This window comes from Polyodon spathula, chromosome 4, assembly GCF_017654505.1.
Source record: "Polyodon spathula isolate WHYD16114869_AA chromosome 4, ASM1765450v1, whole genome shotgun sequence".
Classification (NCBI taxonomy): Eukaryota; Metazoa; Chordata; class Actinopteri; order Acipenseriformes; family Polyodontidae; genus Polyodon; species Polyodon spathula.
This window is the reverse complement of record NC_054537.1, coordinates 53308795-53332146: the sequence shown is the minus strand read 5'-3', so window position 1 is coordinate 53332146 and position 23352 is coordinate 53308795. Positions and strand designations below refer to the sequence as shown.

Genomic DNA, 23352 nt, shown 5'->3' with positions numbered 1-23352 from the left:
GGACAGTTACGTTTTTGTTCCTTAGCCACTCCAGTGTAGCTTTGGCTGTGTGCTTTGGGTCGTTGTCATGCTGAAAGGTGAACTTCCGTCCCAGTTTCAGCTTTCTTGTAGAGATCAGCAGGTTTTCCTCAAGGACTTCTCTGTACTTTGTTCCATTCATTTTCCCTTCTATCCTGACAGTCCCTGCCGATGAGAAACATCCCCATAACATGATACTGCTACCACCACGCTTCACAGTAGGGATGGTGTTCTTTGCGTGATGCACTGTGTTGGGTTTGCGCCAAACATAACGCTTTGCATTTAGGCAAAGTTCCATTTTAGTTTCGTCAGACCACATAACTTTTTGCCACATGGCTACACAATCTCCTGAGTTTTTTTTTGCATACTTCAACACAGGATTCAAGGTGGGCTTTCTTGAATATAATACAGGCCAGATTTGTGGAGTGCTTGGGATATTGTTGTCACATGCACACTTTGACCCATCTTGGCCATAAAAGCCTATATCTCTTGCAAAGTTGCCATTGGCCTCATGGTAGCCTCTCTGATCGGTCTCCTTCTTGCTCGGTCTGATCTAGGCAGGGTCTTGGTGGTGCCATACACCTTCCACTTCTTAATAATCGTCTTGACTGTGCTCCAAGGGATATTCAAAGCCTTTGATATTCATTTATACCCATCCCCTGATCTGTGCCTTTCAACAACTTTGTCCCAGAGTTCTTTTGAAAGCACCTTGGTCCGTCTTGGTTGAGTCTTTGCTTTGAAATGCACTACCCAGCAGAGGGAACCTACAGGAACTGCTGAATTTATCCTGAAATCATGTGAATCACTACATTTTAACACAGGTGGAGATTGCTATTACAAGGGGGTGGACACTTATCCAACCAAGCTATTTCAGTTTTTATTTTTAATTAATTTTCTACAAATTTCTAGAATATTTTTTTCACTTAGAAGTTGTGGGGTACTTGTGCAATTGGATTTGTTAGGATTCCAAATCTGCATAACCTGAGATGTACAAACACTGTCCACTTCTGCTATACAGGAACATCACAAAGCAGTAACACAAAATAAGGTACATGATTTGCTTGAAGTCAGACTCAGAGTGGAGGCAGCATGCAACTGACTTGTTTATATTATTTTAAAAGGAAAGACCAAAGCACTTCCTATAAGTGCTTTTTATTTACCGTTAATTTAAAACTTAAAAATAATAATCGCCAGTCTAATATGCGCAGGGTCTGCTGGCAAATACCGTAAATAAACGCCAGGTCTCTATAAATGAACTGACAGTGATGAAAGTGACTCTCAGGATTAAGAAACAATAATACTAACACTACTACTACTAATAATAGAAAACGTCATTTAAGGTATGCTTACATGTAATGCATATTTGTTTAATACTGTTATTACGTTATTAAAAGTTTGATAAATTTAAGCGTGTGCTGAAAGTAGGCCAGATACAAAGTTCTTGGTGTATTTTAACGTGCTTTGTTGTATTAGTAATGTACAAGTTTGAGATTAAAACAGTAAATTATTTTTGATAAAAAAAAAACATTTTAGAAGTTTATTATTATTATTATTATTATTATTATTATTATTATTATTATTATTCTGTAAGCGTGGCCTATACGCCTGTCTTCTGATATCTACAGGGCTGTCTTTTAGTGGTTTTAACTGTGGCTTATTATTATTATTATTTATTATTATTGTTATTATTATTAACAATGGTAGATCTAATTCCGTTTTTAAATACAAATGTGTAATTCTGCTTGTTCATTTTCCAACATTTTGCATACTGTATCGTTGTTAACCAGTGTATATAAAAAGGCTGTAATAATACTTTCACTTTATACTTTAGGATGTACAATACAATGTTTTTGTTATCCCAATGACACACAACCTTTAAATTCAGTTACGATGTTACTACAAGGTTGTGTGTTAGCGGCTTGTCAATGATTGAATGATGCATGTGAAGCTAGACATCCAATGTAAATGCCGGTCTCCAAAACACGCCGGGTCTGCTGTCAAATATTGTAAATAAATGACAGAGGCGTTTAATTTAAGTTTTACGGTATAAAACTAGATGCATATAGTGTACTTGGAGACAACCACCTTCCTCACTAGTTAAAAAAACAAAAAAACCTTGACCCTGTCTTCGATTTTCTCTACTTTAAGTGATAAATATAGATGTACTCTATAGTTACCACTTAAATATTAGTTACAGGCAGATTGGTTTCTAATGAGGGCCAGTTATTCAGACAAGCAGTAATATTTTCTCTGATTTTCAATGTAAACCTTTTCAAAGTTAATAAATAAAATTATGCATTTATTTATTTGTACCAAATAATACTTTTTCACTAATTGCATATTCTCAGTCATAATAATAATAAAAAAAAAAAAAATTGAATTACTGCTTTACCTCATTCTACTTTTACACAGCAGGTGTGGGGCAACCAGAAACTACAACTTTCCTTCAGTCTGAGTCAAGAACTGTGAAAGCACAGCACCCTTGGGTTGTATAAAATGCTCTTAATGTGATTCAAAGACATTTAAGTGAAACTTATTACATTTATAGTTTGTGAACATATTTTGGTAAAAAGTTTTTCTGTCATTTTGTTTAATGAGAATCAGAACATACTTATTTCCACACACAAAGATGCATTCTCTTAGTAGAGTTAACAGCTGTTGATTTACATATTGCTTCTTGTGCAAGCAGAAATTGCTTCTTGTCTTTGTTGCCCATTTATACTGAATGCATACAATACATAGTATTACAAAAGGTCACACAAGACTTATGATATGTACTTAAATTCATATTCCAGATCCATATACCAGGGATATAGTAAATACATTTGTTTAGAAATTTATTAAAGCTCTTATGATTTACAGTTGTGTTAGGAAATAAAATAGAACACGGTTGCTATGTGCCAAATATAAAGAAACAATCTGGTCTGTGTTATTAATGTGGCCAGAGGTTGAAGCAATATGCCATTTTACAAGCAGAAGTTGGTTGAGACAATCATAAACTATAGTTATGTACCCAAATGAAGCAGTCTTTACTATCTCTGAAACCCAAATAATAGTTGCAGCCATAATGGGTCAGAGGTCAATTTCAAGATCTACAACATATTTTGCAAGCAGCATTGATATAAATGGTCTCAGAGATATGAGTTGGGAACACAAAGCCACTTTGTGGCTTGGAACTTGGTTTCAGGAGAGTACATGGCACACCAAGGGAGACTTGGGGAGACTTTGGGCACCATTTTAGCTAAGATTGCTTTAAGATATTGCTTATTGTATAGTGTCCCATAGCATTTTTAAATTGTTTTTACATACAGTATGTATTACTGTTATCTTAAGAAAGACTAAACACACGGACGAATGCCTTAAAAAGATTCCAAGAAATAATAATTTTTGTCTAAAATGTAACAATCTTGCAGTTTAAAATATTATTTCACACTCAAAGCAAAATATATCTGTCAGTTGTACTGTTGGATATGTCAATCACAGACAATTAATATTACATAATTTTCACTTGCTCACTTTGTTCACACACAAAACACCTACTAATTAATGAAAGTGTTGTTTTGTGTTGTTCGAATATGAAAATGTCTCGTTATGGACTAAACAGTAATACATCTTGAGGTGACTTAAATATAACAGCAATAACATAATACTAGAAGAACAAGGAAACAAACTGAAGCAATCCATTTTACTGTGCCAAACTGTAATATTAACTTGATTTAAGAAAAAAAAATACAACAAAAAACAAACACTATACTGACAGCTAATTTTCAACAACTGACCTTTGAAAACATATCTTTACAAAATAAATATAAAACATGACGCTCTAATCGTGTAGTTGAATCAGTCCCTAGCTGGCCCTCTTTAGTTTTCTTCATTGACAAACTGACTGAAACTAATTTACTGTCTGAAAATTTCAGTAACATAGTAAAACACATTTACTCTTGCAGCTACCAGATGTTTTCCAGAAGCCATTTTAAATCATGCTCAAACTAGGTATCCCACTCTACTGGAACCAGGTCTCAAGCCGCTGTTCCTGAAAAAGTGGCTGTGTTCCCTGGGCCTTACTGCTACAAAAGGTTTTTTTTTTACATTATACCCATAAATCAGACTTGACCTAATGTTAGGTTATTACCTGGTTTCCTGAAATATAAATGTAACCATTACCTCATGGGTATTTATCTCTAGAGATCCTATAACCTGAATAGATATAATGAAGACTTCTCGTCAGAGCCTGTGATGCAGTCGTGCCCACCCCCAAGGGCATAAACAGACTGCACGCACAAATCTCATTATCATTTTTCCTTCAAGCCTGCTGCAATCACGGACGCAGCGACCTTGAAGGTTAATGGTTATATTTCAGGGAACCAGGGTTATGGTAAAAATCTAGCGTTCCCTATCAAGTATGAGATGTAACCATTACCTCATGGGTAGAAACACCAAAGCTGTCACAAGGCAATATAGCAGATCAACTGGAATGCCACAAGCCTCGGGCACGGCCACCTCGCGCATTACCATGAGGAACCCAGGACGTGAACCTGTACTGTATGACTCACCCTGAACAATGCGCAGCTGCACTTCCACCAGGTGTGCCACTTGGGGACCCCCTGCAGGGACTTATGATGTGCTTCAGTGCATGAGAAGCACTACACACACTTAATAACATGAATCCCAAAATGATTGGTATGAAATGCTATGAGACTAGAGAAAACACAAGATAGCAGAGACATTGTAACAGACCAGGGGGAGGAAGGGGAAAATATGTAATGAAGGAGGGGCCAAAAGACTACATTCCCCAGGATACCACAGGAGGGAGCCAGGATGTGTTATACCTGGCACTAATAATAAATTAATGCCACCTGCCTGAGGTATTTAAAACCAGGAAAAAATGTTTGTTCTGGGCAGTCAGCAGTCAGTATGAAGCCTAGAGGATGTCAGTAATGAAAAGGTACTGTGTAAACCTTTTCTGCATTATTATGTGTAATCGTGTAAAAGTGGTTTTGTAACTGGTAAACAGCCAAGCTGTCCAAGTTGTTAGTTAGGTTCCTGAACAGCTTAGATAGAGCTCCAAAAACGGATTCAGGTTTTGTTTTATTTTTGTTCATTTGGCTTTGATTTCTGCAATTAATAAAAACGGCACAAAATGCTATTAAAAAAAAAAACATATTCTAACCTGATTTTCAGACTAAAAATTGCAACTTGAATAGAAGCAAAAGAAAATCACAGAAAATAACAAAAAGTTTGCAGCACGTCGTGGACCTGTTAAACCTATTCAGACACACTCTGTCAATGACAGGCCACGAACTGGGAGACTAAGAGTCACAACACCTGCCCAAGATCGACAGATCATTTTGCAGCATCTTCGTGATGTCAATTGTTAAGCAGCACAATATATTATATATATATATATATATATATATCCATATATATAATATATATATATATATATCAAATACAAGTGATAAGTTTCTTTTGATGCTCAAACATAAGTATATATATATATATATTATATATATATATATATATATATATATATATATATATATATCAGTTTGAGTTTGTAACTGAAGACACACATGCTGTGTGATCACTCCTATTCATTGGCTGAAATCTGTGCTGCTGGTTGAATCAACATGGACTGCAGTTAATTTGATAGCTAACATTGTTGTTTACTGAGGTACAACACTTAATTGTAATAAATAAAGTTCTCAACTGTGTTGGGCTGTGTTGAATATTCTTGCCAAGAGACAGCTGAACCTTGGTAATGATTCAGAGCAGAGTGACTACTTTGTTGAATAACGTAGAGGTCTGTGTTGCCGTTCCCTATGCACCAAATATCTTTGACACACAGTTTTTCGACCAGGTGAAACATGCATTAGCTTCATTGGGGAATATCCCTGTTATATTGGCGGGAGATTTAAATCAGCTATTCAGTGTTAGAATCCAGTGTTAGACACATCCCACCCTTCATCCACACATTCTCTAAAACTACTCAATTATTAAACTCATTTGCTAAAGATTTATTGATTTGTGACCCTGAAGGATTCAGAACCTCTCTACACGTGATTGTACGTTTTTATCAGGCAGGAATAAAACTAATAGCAGAATCGATACTATTCTTGTACCCTGTAATATTTGGCGGTTTGTGAGGTCCACAGAGATCCAAAATATATTAATCTCGGACCACGCCCCTGTGTCAGACACTGCCAGTTTTATTCATGAGATAAGACAGGCGAAGCGCTGGAGGTTTAATACTTTTCTGTTGCAGGATAAAGCTTTTATTATGCATTTAACAGAGAGTTTAGGAAAATTCCTGGCACTTTATTTGTCCTCAGAGGTGACTCCCCCACCATACTGTATGGGAGGTAACGAAATGTCATATTCAAAGTTGTACGATCTCATATGCTTTGCAAATCTAGATTACAGCAGATTACTTGGCTAAAGGAGGACGTTAAGCATTGGGCAGCATGTTATGCTTTGCGATGCGATTTTACAGGATCGGCTAATTGATTTCAATTGGCTCGCAAAGTTTAAACATGTATAATATTTTGCGATGCAATTCCCTCGCCTCGGGCAGCGTCACACCCACTTGCAAGTCTTAAAGTCAGCAACCAATGAGTTCACCGCATTCACATGCCTGGAGACAGACACACATGTATTCTCTCTATTAATACATACACACACACACGGTATGCTATTGGTTTGTATATAATGTTAACTATTAAACAAAATGTTTACAGAATACAGTACTTAACTGGGTAAAGCTTTATATTGTGTGGCATAAATTAATATTAAATTAATATTAAACATCCATTTATATTAAGTTTTGTTAACCTTGAAAATATGTAATAATTTCCCTTTGTTTACATGTTTTAAATTTAAATACAGTTAATGAAAAGTAACAAGGAGTAATTGAGTGTAATTTTATATCAACTGCATATCTATTAAATATTAATTTAACATTAATTTAATATGCAATTGCATATCTATTTAATATTAATTTATGCCACGCAGTATAAAGCGTTACCAAAAACTGGTGTTATAACCATGATTTATTTATTATTAATAGTGAGAGATGAAAAGATCGCATCGGACAGTGTGTTCCTGGCTTTAGACACGTTGAATCGCAACTCAAGTTCAGCTTTTGTAGTTCCAAAACAGACTGATTGCATGCTTTAAAAGCCAGACATAAAAAGCCGTCTAGAAATACATCAGAATTTATTTTGCATACATCTAGACAGCTTTATTATGAACATGCTGAATGCTCAAGCAATTAAGCCAATTAATTATTTGTTAGAAATCAATTCCTTTCAGAGAGACTAGAAGTCTGTGTTGATCACTCTTCTTTTGAAAAAGGGGAAGCATCCTTTAGAATGTCCTAGCTATCATCCATTGTCTCTTGAATGCAGACATAAAAATGTATGCTAAGTGTTTAGTCCATCGGCTTGACTCATGTATTCACTCCCTAATTCACCACACTCAGTCGGGGTTTATGAACAGCAGACTTGCTTCGGATAATTTGTGTTGTTTGTGTTGTTATAGATCTGGCTGAAGGATCGCCCTCGCCCTCCGCTGTTCGTGTTTTCATTCTACAAACACGCAACAACCCGAGAAGCCCGGAGGCGGGAGTACTTTTTTATTTTTTGTTTTACGGCAACCATGTCTTAAAAATGTAAAAACCTATTAAGGGTATTACAGAATTATAAATCAGTAATTTCAAACATGGATACATCTAATAAGAGCTGACCATATGACAAACACATGAACACAATTAAGTATATTAAAAAAAAAAGATATAAATAATAAAAAGGGTTTTTTGCCCCTGGTACAAAACTGATCACAAGAAACATATTTCGCTGCAGGCACTAGACAGCCACAATCACTATTCAAGCCCAGTTTCTCAACATTCTTATAAATTTATTTTTCACCCCAATATGTCCTTCCAAAGCAAGAATTGATATGTGTCGGTTATTTTTTGGAGATGTATTGCTATAGTTCCATGGCATTATCAAAACATCGTTGCAATATTCAATATACAAGGGGACTCGAATGTAGCATCTTTTTAAAATGTATTATTATGCAGTAAAGGGTTAATTTTAGGATATTATGTTCAACTTATGTTTGTGGTCTAATTTTAAAACCATTTAAGCGGAAGAATCCCTCTAAGAAACAAGAAAATGAAATGTCTATTAATTTACTGTATTTCAACATTGTTCTCTGTAATATGTATCTGCGCTTGTAAATACACTTGTATATTGTGTGTAATGTTGTAAATATAAAGCACCCAAAGCGGGCTATAACGTTATGGCAATGGTACAGAAATACACATTTACAAGGTTGACCTATTCCGTTACGGAAACATTATATTAAAAGGGCAGAGAGTAGAGCAGGAAGCAAGAACAAAGAAATGCACATACTTGTACTTCTCATGCTACATAATAGCATTCCAATCAATATAAGCATTAATTTTCACTATATAAGGACGTTTTATCATGAGTTTATAGGGCTGTCAAGATTCTGGGCATTTAAATATTCTGGTCACCCCCTGGGTGCCTCTGGACGGGTTTTAGGACGACTGTACGTACTGTGTTGTTTTCAACATAGAAGTACAGTACGTTGAAAACACTCAAGTGTTTTTTTTTTTGCTTGAGTGTTTTGAGCGTACTACACCTGTAATGTGTAGATCAGGGGTCGGCAACTAACTATCATGGTGGGCCAAATGTCCTGCGGGCAGCCGCAGAGCGGGCCACTTAAATCAACAACCCAACCCAAACTCCTCTCCCCACCCCACCGCCGCAGCAAAAATGAGTTCTACAAATGTGTTGCTGTATGGCGCATGGCATAGAGAACACATACTGAACAATTTAAATGTATTTCGAGCTATCATTCATATCAGTCCAGGGTTATCAATTTTAATAACATTTATATATATATATATATATATATATATATATATATATATATATATATATATATATATACACACACACACACACACACACACACACACACACACAGTACTGTGCAAAAGTTTTAGGCAGGTGTGAAAAAATGCTGTAAAAGTAAGAATGCTTTCAAAAATAGACATGTTAATAGTTTATATTTATCAATTAACTAAATGCAAAGTGAGTGAACAGAAGAAAAATCTACATCAAATCAATATTTGGTGTGACCAACCTTTGCCTTCAAAACAGCATCAATTCTTCTAGGTACACTTGCACACAGTTTTTGAAGGAACTCAGCAGGTAGGTTGGCCCAAACATCTTGGAGAACTAACCACAGTTCTTCTGTGGATTTAGGCAGCCTCAGTTGCTTCTCTCTCTTCATGTAATCCCAGACAGACTCGATGATGTTGAGATCAGGGCTCTGTGGGGGCCATACCATCACTTCCAGGACTCCTTGTTCTTCTTTACGCTGAAGATAGTTCTTAATGACTTTCGCTGTATGTTTGGGGTTGTTGTCATGCTGCAGAATAAATTTGGGGCCAATCAGATGCCACCCTGATGGTATTGCATGATGGATAAGTATCTGCCTGTACTTCTCAGCATTGAGGAGACCATTAATTCTGACCAAATCCCCAACTCCATTTGCAGAAATGCAGCCCCAAACTTGCAAGGAACCTCCACCATGCTTCACTGTTGCCTGCAGACACTCATTCGTGTACCGCTCTCCAGCCCTTCGGCGAACAAACTGCCTTCTGCTACAGCCAAATATTTCAAATTTTGACTCATCAGTCCAGAGCACCTGCTGCCATTTTTCTGCACCCCAGTTCCTGTGTTTTCGTGCATAGTTGAGTCGCTTGGCCTTGTTTCCACGTCAGAGGTATGGCTTTTTGGCCGCAAGTCTTCCATGAAGGCCACTTCTGACCAGACTTCTCCGGGCAGTAGATGGGTGTACCAGGGTCCCACTGTTTTCTGCCAATTCTGAGCTGATGGCACTGCTGGACATCTTCCGATTGCGACGGGAAGTAAGCATGATGTGTCTTTCATCTGCTGCAGTAAGTTTCCTTGGCCGACCACTGCGTCTATGGTCCTTAACGTTGCCCGTTTCTTTGTGCTTCTTCAAAAGAGCTTGGACAGCACATCTGGAAACCCCTGTCTGCCTTGAAATTTCTGCCTGGGAGAGACCTTTCTGATGCTGTATAACTACCTTGTGTCTTGTTGCTGTGCTCAGTCTTGCCATGGTGTATGACTTTTGACAGTAAACTGTCTTCAGCAACCTCACCTTGTTAGCTGAGTTTGGTTGTTCCTCACCCAGTTTTATTCCTCCTACACAGCTGTTTCTGTTTCAGTTAATGATTGTGTTTCAACCTACATATTGAATTGATGATCATTAGCACCTGTTTGGTATAATTGTTTAATCATATACCTGACTATATGCCTACAAAATCCCTGACTTTGTGCAAGTGTACCTAGAAGAATTGATGCTGTTTTGAAGGCAAAGGGTGATCACACCAAATATGGATTTGATGTAGATTTTTCTTCTGTTCACTCACTTTGCAATTAGTTAATCGATAAATAATCTATTTTTGAAAGCATTCTTACTTTACAGCATTTTTTCACACCTGCCTAAAACTTTTGTACAGTACTGTATGTGTGTATATATATATATATATATATATATATATATATATATATATATATATATATATATATATATATATGTGTGTGTATGTATTAGAGGTTTAATTACCCCTGTCTTGTTTTACTATGTTTTAGGTTGGTAAGGAAATTCCACCCAATGCTTTCCTAGGATACCATCAATATGTATTCACAAGACAGAATTTAGTGATTCAGGAACGGCATTTTATTGTTAACCAAACAGATGCTCTTTTGCGACTACTGCCAAAACCCAGCTGGCTTAATTTGCGGTAGCTATTGCGATAGTCCATAACGTAATAGTAGTGCTGTACAACTGCATTAGCTTTGAAACTTAACGTAATAGCCATGTTAACAAAAATGGAATATGGCCAATATATGTTGCAAAGAATCCCGCAGCATGAAGTGCATTTAACATTAACAACTGTATTTAAACATATATTTTATTATTGTTATTTTGATGTTTCCAGTACTAAAAAAGGTTACACAAGTCTACAGATCTGAAGGGACTAAATGTATGTGCACTATATAGTATTTAAATATGCATTATGCACTTACAACAATATGATGTTTTTTTTTTTTTTTTTTTTTTAATCATTACCTGAAAAAGATCTGGGTACCAGGATATTTTTTCACAGCTGGTACCTGTTCTGGATTTTCTACCCGTGCCGACCACTGTTTTCTCTCTCTCTCTCTCTCTCTCTCTCTCTCTCTCTGTGTGTGTATATATATATATATATATATATATATATATATATATATATATATATATATATATATATATATATATATATATATATATATAAACAAGAAAGGTCATTTGTGCACTACAATGTTTGACATTGACGAGGTACTGACCAGTATAAGGCAATTACATTTAATGAAAGTAGAGCCTCTACGGTAATGCAAATGTTCAAAATTCTTTCAGCCAAACTTTGTTTTGATGGCTTACCAAAAGAGTTTCCATAGAGACATTCATGGTCGCACTCTTGTCACCCTGCTTCAAAACGTTTAATTATTTAACTCCTGCGGTTTATGTTCTTCAAAAAAATCTCTTAAAAACAAACAATGTGTTTCGACACTACCGTGCCTTCATCAGGTTCAATATATGAATTAATACACATCAGGTATATATATATATATATATATATTATATATATATATATATATATATATATATATATATATATATATATATATATATACACACACACACACACACAGAGTAGATGCCGCTTATTAACAACCTCTCGGTTCACAGCAAAAAGTTGCCAACAAGCGAAAAGCCCCCATTTTCAAGTGTTTGGTATATGGAAAGATGTATTATGTAGTTGTACAAATATGGCACTTAAATACAAGTATGTCAAATGTTCGTGTTAAAAAATTAACATGAGAAACACGAAATACCCAAACAAAGAACTGTTTACATCGCGTGCCTGTAAAACAAACAAGAAAAAGGAGCAGGCTTAAATAGTACTGCACAACGATGTGCTACAATTGTCCTTACAATGAGTAAAGCAAACATAAACAATGAGTTCCGTAGCCATGAGTCCGCCAGAAATACGCAGTTACAAAGTCAGTGTGTTATAAAAGCTGCATGAAGTATGCATATAGATCATGCAACTGAGCTCTGTAACACTGGAAACTAGTAATAAAGTTGTCAATAATTCCATTAACATTCAAGTCTGTAGGATGGGATTGGTTTTTGGGAAAATGCTGTTAATAACTGAAAGTTGTCTTTATCGGGGTTGCTAATAACTGTCATCTACTGTGTGTGTGTGTGTGTGTGTGTGTGTGTGTGTGTGTGTGTATATATATATATATATATATATATATATATATATATATATATATATATATATATATATACACACACACACACACACACACACATATATATATTTGTGCAAATGAACACTGGACCACAGATATTTTGCAAAACAGGGTGATGCCTGTATATTTATTTAGGTTTTCAAAACATAATCCACCCAGGAGTACTAACTAAACTTTGCCCAAGTTTTTAAACTATCACTGGACAGCTACTCCATTTACTGGTTCAACAAAACACATACTTTACTTGTTTGCAGTCTGCACACACGTCTCTCCCCAGGCCTTAGCCTTCACCTTGACACGCCTTAAAGACCTGTTTAAATATCTGCCTGCTAATTACAGGCAGGTGTACTTATTTACATCAGTGCCAGGTGATTCTGATACTAGCTCAATTCCCAATCAAACACATTACATTGTAGCTGTGCAAAGGCAGCCACAAAACAGATCCTGTCACTATATATATATATATATATTTAAATCCCACAAATGAATCTATATTGTAATATAAATACTACACTTGTAGAAAAAAAAAAAAGTATAACCTGATTTGCAATTAGGTAAAGCAGTTCTCCCAGTGACGGCAACAGGCACTGTTTCAGTTTGCTGTTTCTGAAGTTTTCTCTTACCAACTCAGTGAGCACGGTGACTGCCTGCGAGTACAATTAGAGAAGAAAGCACAATATTATTATTAACTCCAATCCAATGTTACTTTTCAAGCAGAAAGAGTTATTAGTTGCTTCAGTGACTGGATCAATATATAGTAAGCACAGCAGTGGCAGATAAGGGCTGTAAGCCTGGTCTGAACTATCTTTCCAGGCTTTGACTACACTGCAGATTACGTCCTTGTTAGCCATTTCATGAGTTATGTTTATTGGTAAAGTTTATTTTTATTGGTAAAGTTTATTTTATAAACTGAACATATATGTTTGCATTAGCAAAACTGCACATGTGACAACTACATACTGAGTAGTGGATCTATCCAGCATAACATTTTCAAATAAACCAATAGATTATGAAACACATGCACAACTTTATGTGCTGAAATAAAATATTTACGATAACAAACAATTGTGAGTTCAGTTATGAGGAAATAAAGTCATAAATATATCTGCCTACATTCAACAGTTGCTCTTTACATATGATAATTAGTATGTCAAAGATAATTATTTATTTAGTACAGAAAAAAAAACACAGATTTTACCTTTGCAATGAATTTTATTTAATGTAATGTTTCCAAAATCAACAAGATATATTGATGAATAGAACACATATACACATACATAAAGCACCCTCAATTTTGTAGCATCAATCAATTGATACACGCACTGACTAACACCCTGCAGAGTAAAAAAATAAAATAAATAAAACACATATAATTGCACTGAGTTCAACAGAAAGGTTACCAGTCAGAAAGCAATAAATCCCATGATAATTGTGCTTATAACAGTTCTTGGGCCAGATTCAAGTAAACTATAATTATAGCTAATACATATAGCACATCTTGCAAGGTTGAGGATGTAGCCAACCGTCTCAAGGTAAATGGGTTTGAATCCCATACTCTATTGATTTTAGTGTCAAGAGTAATGTCTGGATTTCAGCTAGAGGCACCGGGGGGTTGGGACAAATATCCCACTGCCCAGGAACCCTTTCCAACTTGACACCTAATTAGCAGCATTAAAGGGTAAATTCAGGAGGAATCTCGACGCACTGTATAAAAGAGATCCAAAAACGGACAAAACACTCATACAAAGAAAGAGTTCATTTTGGCTTATTATAAGTAGCAACATGTTTGAATATTATTGTGTTTACCAATCCTGTTACCAAACATTATGAACATGCACTAGAGAACATTCCAGTACGGTAGGATTTGTATATGGTGCTCATACTTACTTGCATGCTGCCAATCATTGTAAATAGTTTCCTTCAAAGCACAAAAGGCCGCTATGCAATTTTGAATAGCACTTATTTAAATAAATAGGCATCCATCCTGCACATACACACACAACTCTTTTGCACTGATCGCTGCCCTTGCATCCTCCAGTAACTCCAGCTGAGACTTCCTGTGGTCTGTGCTTGGCAGTGCCAGCTACCCCACAGCCATGAGGTGTCTGGTAATTTTTCAGTGCCCCCCTAAAACAAAGCCAGTCATCTCATCTTAGAGTAAATTTGTGATCAGTGGCTCCCTGGAGAGTTGCCAGTCCTTGCCTCTTGGTGTGAGCACAGGTCAACAACAGAAGCCCTGGTACTGATCCCTACAACAGTTGGATATGAAAGCTGCTGATTTAAATTTTAAAAAAATAGTTAGGACAAAGGAGGAATTACTACTATATTAAAAAAAAAAAAAAAAAAAAAAAACACAAAGCAATAGGATGTAAGCTGTGTAGGTCTACAAACACACTAGGGCTGGGACTAAATCAAAACTTTGACAACCCGCTAATCGTACTTAACAAAACTGTATTTAATAGCATGTTCTTTTTTTTTTTTGTAAGTATCTTATTTCTTCTACTCATAAAAAGAAAACTCTATTAAATAGTTTTGTTAAGTGTGATTAGCGGGTTGTCAAAGTTTTGATTTGGTCCCTGTCTAGGATATATAAAGCCTAATCATTTCTTAATCTATAACCTTCATTACTCAGATCGTTTATGGAAATGTAACCATGTTTACTAATTGAAAGCCATATAAATGGGGGATAATGCAGATAGTACATCAAATAAAAATTTAATTTTTTAGTAATTAACTAAAATGCATTTTAGCATTCTTTGATGTTTTGTTTACATTTCCTTGCACATGTTTAAGCATTTCAAACACAAAATGGCAAAGTACAATATTCTTCAAGCACACTTTTTTCTATCAAAGAGATCCTCATTTTTAATTGCAATATTTACATTTCAACACTGTAGATTGTACAGCAACCAAGAACACTGGGAAATAAACAATTTCTCAGAAGATATGCAAACAGAAGTTCAGACTTATCCCATCAAACTGTTTACTAAGAATATACAAAGATCTTTGTATAATTTACAAAGAACAATGGTGTAAGTCTTAAATTATGTAAACAGGACTCTCTAAAACTTTTATCCCCATTGAGGGTCCAGGACTCTCAACTAAAAATACTGAAGGTCCCGGGGATAATTGCGGGGGTCCCAGTGAAAATGTTGGCAACCCCAATAAAAGTGCAAACTCTTAATATTAAGGTACACAAATCTTGTTTTTTCTTCATTTATTAGACACTAAAAGCCACAAGCAAAATGTTACTTCTAAAAGAACAAAGAACAAAAGGCATTGTAGTAGAATGTACAAAAGCAAAATTCCACAAAGATCAAAAGGAGTCAACCACCTACTCAACTCCTCAGTGACTAAACTGTAGAAATCCAGTTACGATTCTGAGTATGATTCTGACTTTTTCATTGTGTTTTATGAGTGTCCATTGTTTTTTTTTTAACTGCAGATCAATGCAAGGTTGTCCAAATCATCGGAACTGCATAAACACAGTTAGGTGTTGCTGGTTAGTCTCATTATGTTTGAGACACTGTGTTAATTGTTTAAATCGTGGTATCCAGCCTTATTCCACACACTCCTAGTTAACGAAAAGGAGACATAGCCAGCAGAATCGCTTGTTTGTCTCCCCTCATCCACAGATCCACTCACACTTGTACACCACTTCTCTGAAATACCATTTCAACTCTTTCCCTGCTTTCTTGTACATGCTCTTTAACTTCAGTTTCGGTGGTCTGTTTCTTATGATTTCTTCTTTAGTTGCATAATCTCCTGCACTAAATGGAGTTGACAGCAATTTTTGCACTAAAGTATCAATTTCTCTCTCTGCTTCAATCAAATCAGATTCTCTAGTTTCAGAAAATAACCATTTCTTTGCCCTCCTTTACTGCAAGGTGGCAGCTGTGAGTTGGCCTGCTCGCTCTGTTTCATCAGGATGATTAATTTCTTCAATTGCATGCCTTCGCTACGTTTTTTCAATGGGTGGACGGAGTGGAGATCTGCCGCACAGCGTCACATTGCCCGGACAACGAGATGCAACTCAGGGCATTGCATAAATTGACATGCCAGACAAGGATGATGTGATTCTTCTTACATGCAGACTTATACATATTTATTAATATTAGCGTGCGTGTATGTGTGTATGTGTGTGTGTGTATATATTTATTAAACTAAAACTGCCAGGCAGTATTTCGGATTCCAAGCTTAGCACCAGTTAGGAATTTTGGCAAGCTCTAGCATTGCAGCACAAGTATCAGCAACAGATGACATTTATGGAGCAGTTTCAATTCAAAATACTGCATTAGTTAATTAACTTTAAATACCATAATAACCATGACCCTATCTACACACTATAAGGACTTATAAGCTAATCTTACATTTTAACTTAAGGAGAGGTCAAAGGTCACAGGCAAGGTGATTTTTGGATAGAGCATACATACTATATATGAGTTCCTAAATGTGTTGTACAGTAACCATTAACCTATCTACACTTTGTAATTAGTTATAAGCTAGTTTTACATTTGACCGAAGATTTTGAAAAGTTTTTAAAGAAATGTGTCAGGTAGCTATATTGGTATACACACCAACACCATTTTTGAAAAGTCTACTGTATTGACAGGGATGATGCTTTTAAAAGTTTGGAGTTAATCAACTAAACCATGTTCAACTGCAGCGGTTTTAAATTTAAGAACGAAATGTAGGTCTGGCCACAATCTTGTTTTTACGAAAGAACACCCCAGGATGACATCTACCAAGTTAGGAGTTAGTTGGTTAAATGGTGTGCAAACAGAAGCAGTTTGATGTTTGGGGCGTGTTTTTGGCTAATTTGGTGGCAGCCATTTTGATAATAAAATGTATCGCAGCAACTTCTACTTGGCAAACTTGAAGCAGGTTTGGTTGCTGATGACATATGCAAAGTTTCAGATCAGATTGGCTCACCAGTTCCAAAAGTTTTTCCAAAAAATACGACAGGCCTGACACAGGAGCGCAATTTTTGCATCTGAACTGTAATCTACACAGGATGATACCTGCCAAGTTTCATGTTGGTTACACAGCGTGCAAACAGCACGCCACTTGTCAAAAGTTACACCAGCTTCAAGTTAGTGTAACTAACATCTGAGTCAATAAAACGCTAATAGTTGCCTCCAACTCCTCCAAGTGGCACAATGGCGGATTTACTACTAGAAGTGGTTGTAAAGACGAGCTAGTAGAAGAACAAGGGCATATAGTGAAAGGATCTGCCATCACCGGCTGACACTTTTGAGCTTACCAGAAGACAAAATGGTCAGATGTTTCTGTCTCAATAAGCAAGCAATTTCAGATTTGTGTGAAGAGTAGGCATCAGATTTGGAGAGCCACGCTGCTCCTGTGGCAGTGAAGCTCCAATAGGATTGTATGCCTCAAGAGGTTTTCATCTCCAAAATAGCAACCTCACTGGTGCCTTAGTCAAGACAGCAAGCAAATATATCTGTTTTCCTGCAATGCCACAGCAACTACACAAAACAAGATGCAAGACTGTGACATTGGAGATGAAATGAAACTTTGGATCGGGTGTCTCAAATAAATGCCAGGGCTACAATAATTCGGGACAATTTGTGTGCCAATTTTTTAAAATAAATAGTATATTAATGCGTCAATTGTGTGGTGATGATATTGCTCACATTGAGGAACAACATATTCAACTTATGGATTGAAAACAATAATATTTTTGGAGTACATAAACTAATACCAGAATTGTCTCCTCACTCGCATCTTCCTTCTAAATTAGAAATACAATGATGCTATACTGATAGAACAGGTTGAGATATTTAAAATGAAAGAGTTATTTTTTGTTATTAAAGTCTAAATAAAATATATACATAGTGTATAGCGGACACCCACCATTGTTTACATTGTTAGAAGAAGTAGCTTCTAGTCTCCGAAACTCATAGCTTACACATTTAGCCTAGGTTCAGGCAATTTTCATTCACTAAGAATTAAATCTGAAAGAACCAGAAAGTCGCACAAATCTAAATTATTTATTCACACATCAGAAAGGGTCAATCATCATTCAGGTTACAATGCTAGTGGTCATGTAATGATTAGTATGATACTCTAAATACACAGCTGCAAAAACACATATAACTAAACCTAGCCATAGTGTTGCAATCCTATCAGGCGATAACAATTCAACTTAGAAACCCTGGGAAGCATAGCAGAGACTTACCTACAGGCTTGATTTATTTTGTTGTCCAACAACTGCAACTAAGCAATTCTAACCCTGTTCTTAAATATGCTTTTTGAAAAGTAAACAAACTGGACCATCAACATCTCTGTTATATTGCAGTTTCCCCTTTCATGTGTAGCATGAGGGGAGATTTTGCATTGATATTTAAAATGTCTCTGCTTGTGTCCACTCCCCACCTAATGACTTTATGTTGTTTTGTATAAACTGTAGATTTCGGTTTGCCCTTTTGTTATGTCTGAGTTGCGGGCTTCTAATTTAAGGACTAAGAAAAGCATGCCCATAAAACAGGGATGCCACAATTGCATCCCTGCAGACAGCTCACGTGTCTAACAGCAATTAGCTATGTGTGATTTTATATTTATTTGAGCAAATGTGTGTTTTATAACCACGTCATTTATTTCCAGTTCCTTATTCACGGTATAGGCTAGTTTACAAAGAACCGTGTCATTTTTCCGTGTGTTTTAACTCAATACATATAGTGGTACCATTTAAAAGATAAAATCGCTCCCTCTTTGAAAAACTAAAATATTAATTAAAAAGCTGGATTAACAATGCCTTGCTCACTAAACAGAACGCATGGGGAGACATATTTTGATGCCCCATTTACCCCCCGTAGACACCTTGCTCACTAAATATCTAGGTATCCCTAGATAGGTTATCAGCCCCTCTGTGGAAAAACACTAAAATTTTAATGAGAAAGCCATACCCCACAAGCAGCATCACCCCAAAGTGTAGCCAATAAAAAAGCATAGGAATCTCTTTGCTCTTACTTGTTGATGAATGGGGTTGAAAGTGTGGTGTCTTAGTTACAGTTACCAGGTTATGTCACTATGCAAAATAAACACATAAAATAAAAGTTAATAAAAATAATGTCTTTACTGTTTTTAGTAGGTGTTTAGTTATATGGGGTTCTTACAGGCAAAACATGTTTTGTAAATACTAAACACCAGTTCATTAATATAATTATTGTGATGTATTTTAATTTATTATTTATTTTATATATTTATTTTGGCATCGTAGTTGTGTTTTTATATTTTCTGATTGAGGAAGTAAAAAACATGGGAGAGAGGAGTTCAAAAGTTTGTTACTGATACACTAGAGGTTAAGTTTTTCTCTACTTTCAGCATGGAGAATCCGCTTTGAATGAATGGCACTGAATGAATGACGATGATAGCGATTGCAATTGCAGATGATTTATGAACTGTGAAGGACACTCAGGGCCCGATGACTGTGGGGGCACTCAGGGCCCGAATGAAAGATGCCCGATGGTGCCCGACAGCTACCTGCGCGAGGCCGGCTGGAAATAAATACATTAACAGTTACATGCACACCAGTGCCGCAGATAGGAAGTGGCTATGGCCACCTTCCCACAAAAAGACAAGGCCGCAAAACCATGAATGCAGAATAATAAATAATTAACGCACTCCACAGTGGCAGTCTGCCACCTAACCCCCAAATATTGAATTTAATGAAAATCAGCAGCTGAGACACAGACCATCCCACAGAGCATGACTGCACCGGGGGAGAGAGCCCAGCCTCCCCAACCCGACCATTCACCCCACAGAAATAAATACAAACCGCTCAGCACTCGGGTAAGGAGAAACCCCCTACTCACATATTTTTTATTTTTTAGGGGGAAACCTCAGGAAATTCGTGGCTGAGGGCAGCCCTTCCTCCAGGCTCTAAGCAGTCAACTCCTGTTTCAGCTTCCCAGCGCTTGACTGAGCAGCCGAAACAAAAAGAAGCAACAAGTAAGAATAACACACAGAGCTTTTATGCGCTTGCTGATGACGTTTTGGTTAGGGGTGGATTCTCCTTCCAGAAAAGCAACCAAGTTTACAAATCTGTATCATAATAGATGTGAATGGTTTGTACCAATTTATTTTTTTTTTTTTACTTGGCATGGTGTATGGCACTACAACATATTTGCTTGTCTCGTTTCCTACACTGCTGAAGTTGGCTTCTTATTCGCATCCGGCAAACACCATTGAATAACTGGGGTATTTCAAGGGTAAAATCACTTTAGGCCACTTATTTCAAAGTTGATTCTCACAGAAAGGGAACCCCTCTACATCAACCAGTATAAGCAGCTCAAATGAAGTGAAAAAAGTGAGTTGGGTGAAGTGGTATCAACATATCCCTTCTCTATGGCAATTAAAACAACCGTCATTAGTAATTTTATAGAAAATACACAATTATGATACAATTTTCTTATCTATGGTACAAGTTCAGATAAGCTGATAAAAAAATATTACCTGTAAAACACACAATACTCAGTGAAAGCACACAGTATGGTACCATACTGTACTACTCATGTGTATGAAACTTCACTTTGCAAACAATGGTAGCGCAGCGGACAGAATCCCAGGCACAGCTGAGCTATCACATCACTCCATGGTCCACCAAAATGTGCTGTGGGTGCAAAGCTTAGCAATGAGTATGTTGAAAGTATTAAAAGTGTCACATTTTGTGCTCCAAGTCAGACATACAACAGTTAAAATGTTTCCTTTCTTAAGTATCTGCAGATCACATTATGTGTGCGGATATTAGTTCTCCAAGACAAACATTACTAATATTAATATCAGGGTTCTGTTCTAACTGATGCAAATGTTTGCGTCTGTATTGCTCTTGCTAATTTCATCTGTAACTCAGGCCCTTGTGGACCTGCCACTTCTCCCACTTACAGCGAGTATTAGCCAAATATTAATGTACTAAATGTAAAATAAACTGTATTTTTGTATTATTTGTAAGGTGTTTTTATTTTGTTATTCACTTGGAGAAAGCACAGTTCCGTGTTTTTTTTTTTTCTTCTTGTGCTTCAGTTTTGTTTGCTACAATTTGTTTTTGCAGTGGTGAAACACAATGTTTGGCTCTGCTAACACACACACACACACACACATAAGAATACTGTACAGTGGTTGTACAATTCTATGGTTATGACAAGGAAAGAACTCATGCAGTAAAGAAGGCAGACTAGTAAAAATGGGACTGAGTTTTGATTCCCCCAAAAACGCCTTTAAATCTAGTGAAGAACTCTCAAACCAATAACACGTACAAAAACTTTACTTGTGTAGCTCTGTGTTTGTTAGTCGGTATGGAGATGAGAGTGAAAATGTGCTCCGGATCTTGGCCTTACTGTAACCAAGTTTTGGACATTCACTAAAATAACTAAGTATCCCTGCTCTAGCGTATCAGTAACAAACTTTTGACCTCCTCTCTCCCATATCTTTGACTTCCTAAATCGCAAAACATAAATATAAAAACAAAGCTACAATGCCATAATAAATATATCAAATAAATTATAAATGAAACTATACAAGACATTAAAATAATGATTAGTCAACTGTTTACTATTTCCAAAAAAAAAATATATATCATATCTATATATAATATATATATCTATATTATATATATGTATATATATAGTATATCTTATATATAGATCTATATATATATATATATATATATACATATATGTGTATTATCACACATACAAGTATGTATTTATTTTGCATATTGACGAGAGCAAAGGGATTCCTATGCGTTTTTATTGGCTACACTTTGGGGTGCTGCTGCTCGTGGAGTACGGCTTTCTCATTAAAATCTTTAGTATTTCTGCAAAATGGTAATGATATCCTATCAGAAGACACCAAGATATTTTATGAGCAAGGCATCTAATGGGGTAAATGGGGCATCGAAATATGTTATAATGGGCTACACTTTGTGGTACTGCTGCTCATGGGGTACAGCTTGCTCATTAAATTCTTCAGTGTTTTTGAAAAGAGAGGGTGATAACCTCATAAGACAGCAAAATAATTAGTGAGCAAGGTGTCCGGGAGGGGGGGGGGGGGGGGGGGGGGGGGGGTGGAGAGGGACGGGATGTGCAAGTGGAAAAAAAGATGTGTGAGTTAAAACAAACAGAAAAAGGACCCCCTGCTTTGCCAACTATATCACGAATAAGTAACCGGGAATAAGTAACCAACTTCCAGGTGGCTGTTTTATAACATGTATGCAACTTACTTATTAATGCATAGCGCAAATGCAACTTACATATACATTCACGACACAATCTTTATGTCAATGTGGGGTTTTCGACTTTGTTAGTTTTTTGGGTACTGTGGCAGTTCACAGTCTCATTTTTGTTTCCCATTGTGTGCAACAAAGACCACCTGTGTTTTTATATATACACACCTGTGTTCTCAAATCAGTAACTGGCACAGACGTATTGATGTCTATATTTAGACAAACACATTACAATAATCTGCCTATTTGGAGGGCAGACTAAAGTCTGTAACTCTGAAAATCCCATTGAGTTTTGGGAGACTAAATCCAATTGTAACCTTATGGAGTGTTTTAGACGTATGTGTGCTCATATAGCACGTCTAGAAACATCAACTTACAACAGTCACTGTTGAACATTGTGATTCTAATAAGCCTGTCTAAGAAAAAGTGTAATTTTAGATGTCTGACAAAAATGTAGTCACCCTTGAAAATTTATCGCAATACGTCTACATATTTTTCTGCTGAGTTTCCTGAACTAACTAACCTGCTTATTCAATATTGCAAACTATGCATGCTCTGCTCTCCGTGCCAGAACACCAAGCTCTAGGAAAGTGTGAAGTCCTGCTTTCGTTACATTTCTTAAAACTGTATCAACATAATTAATATCAAACATAACTTGAGATC

The 23352-nt window shown here is 36.3% G+C and overlaps 1 protein-coding gene across 1 annotated transcript in view; it reads right to left on the bottom strand.

The window, feature by feature from the left end:
* The window catches only part of ulk4 (unc-51 like kinase 4), a 235374-nt gene that overhangs the window by 179169 nt on the left and 32853 nt on the right, over nucleotides 1-23352 (bottom strand). The window contains exon 18 of the mRNA XM_041248083.1: nucleotides 12986-13093. Within this exon, the coding sequence (XP_041104017.1) occupies nucleotides 12986-13093 (108 nt within the window). The remainder of the gene's footprint in view (nucleotides 1-12985; nucleotides 13094-23352) is intronic.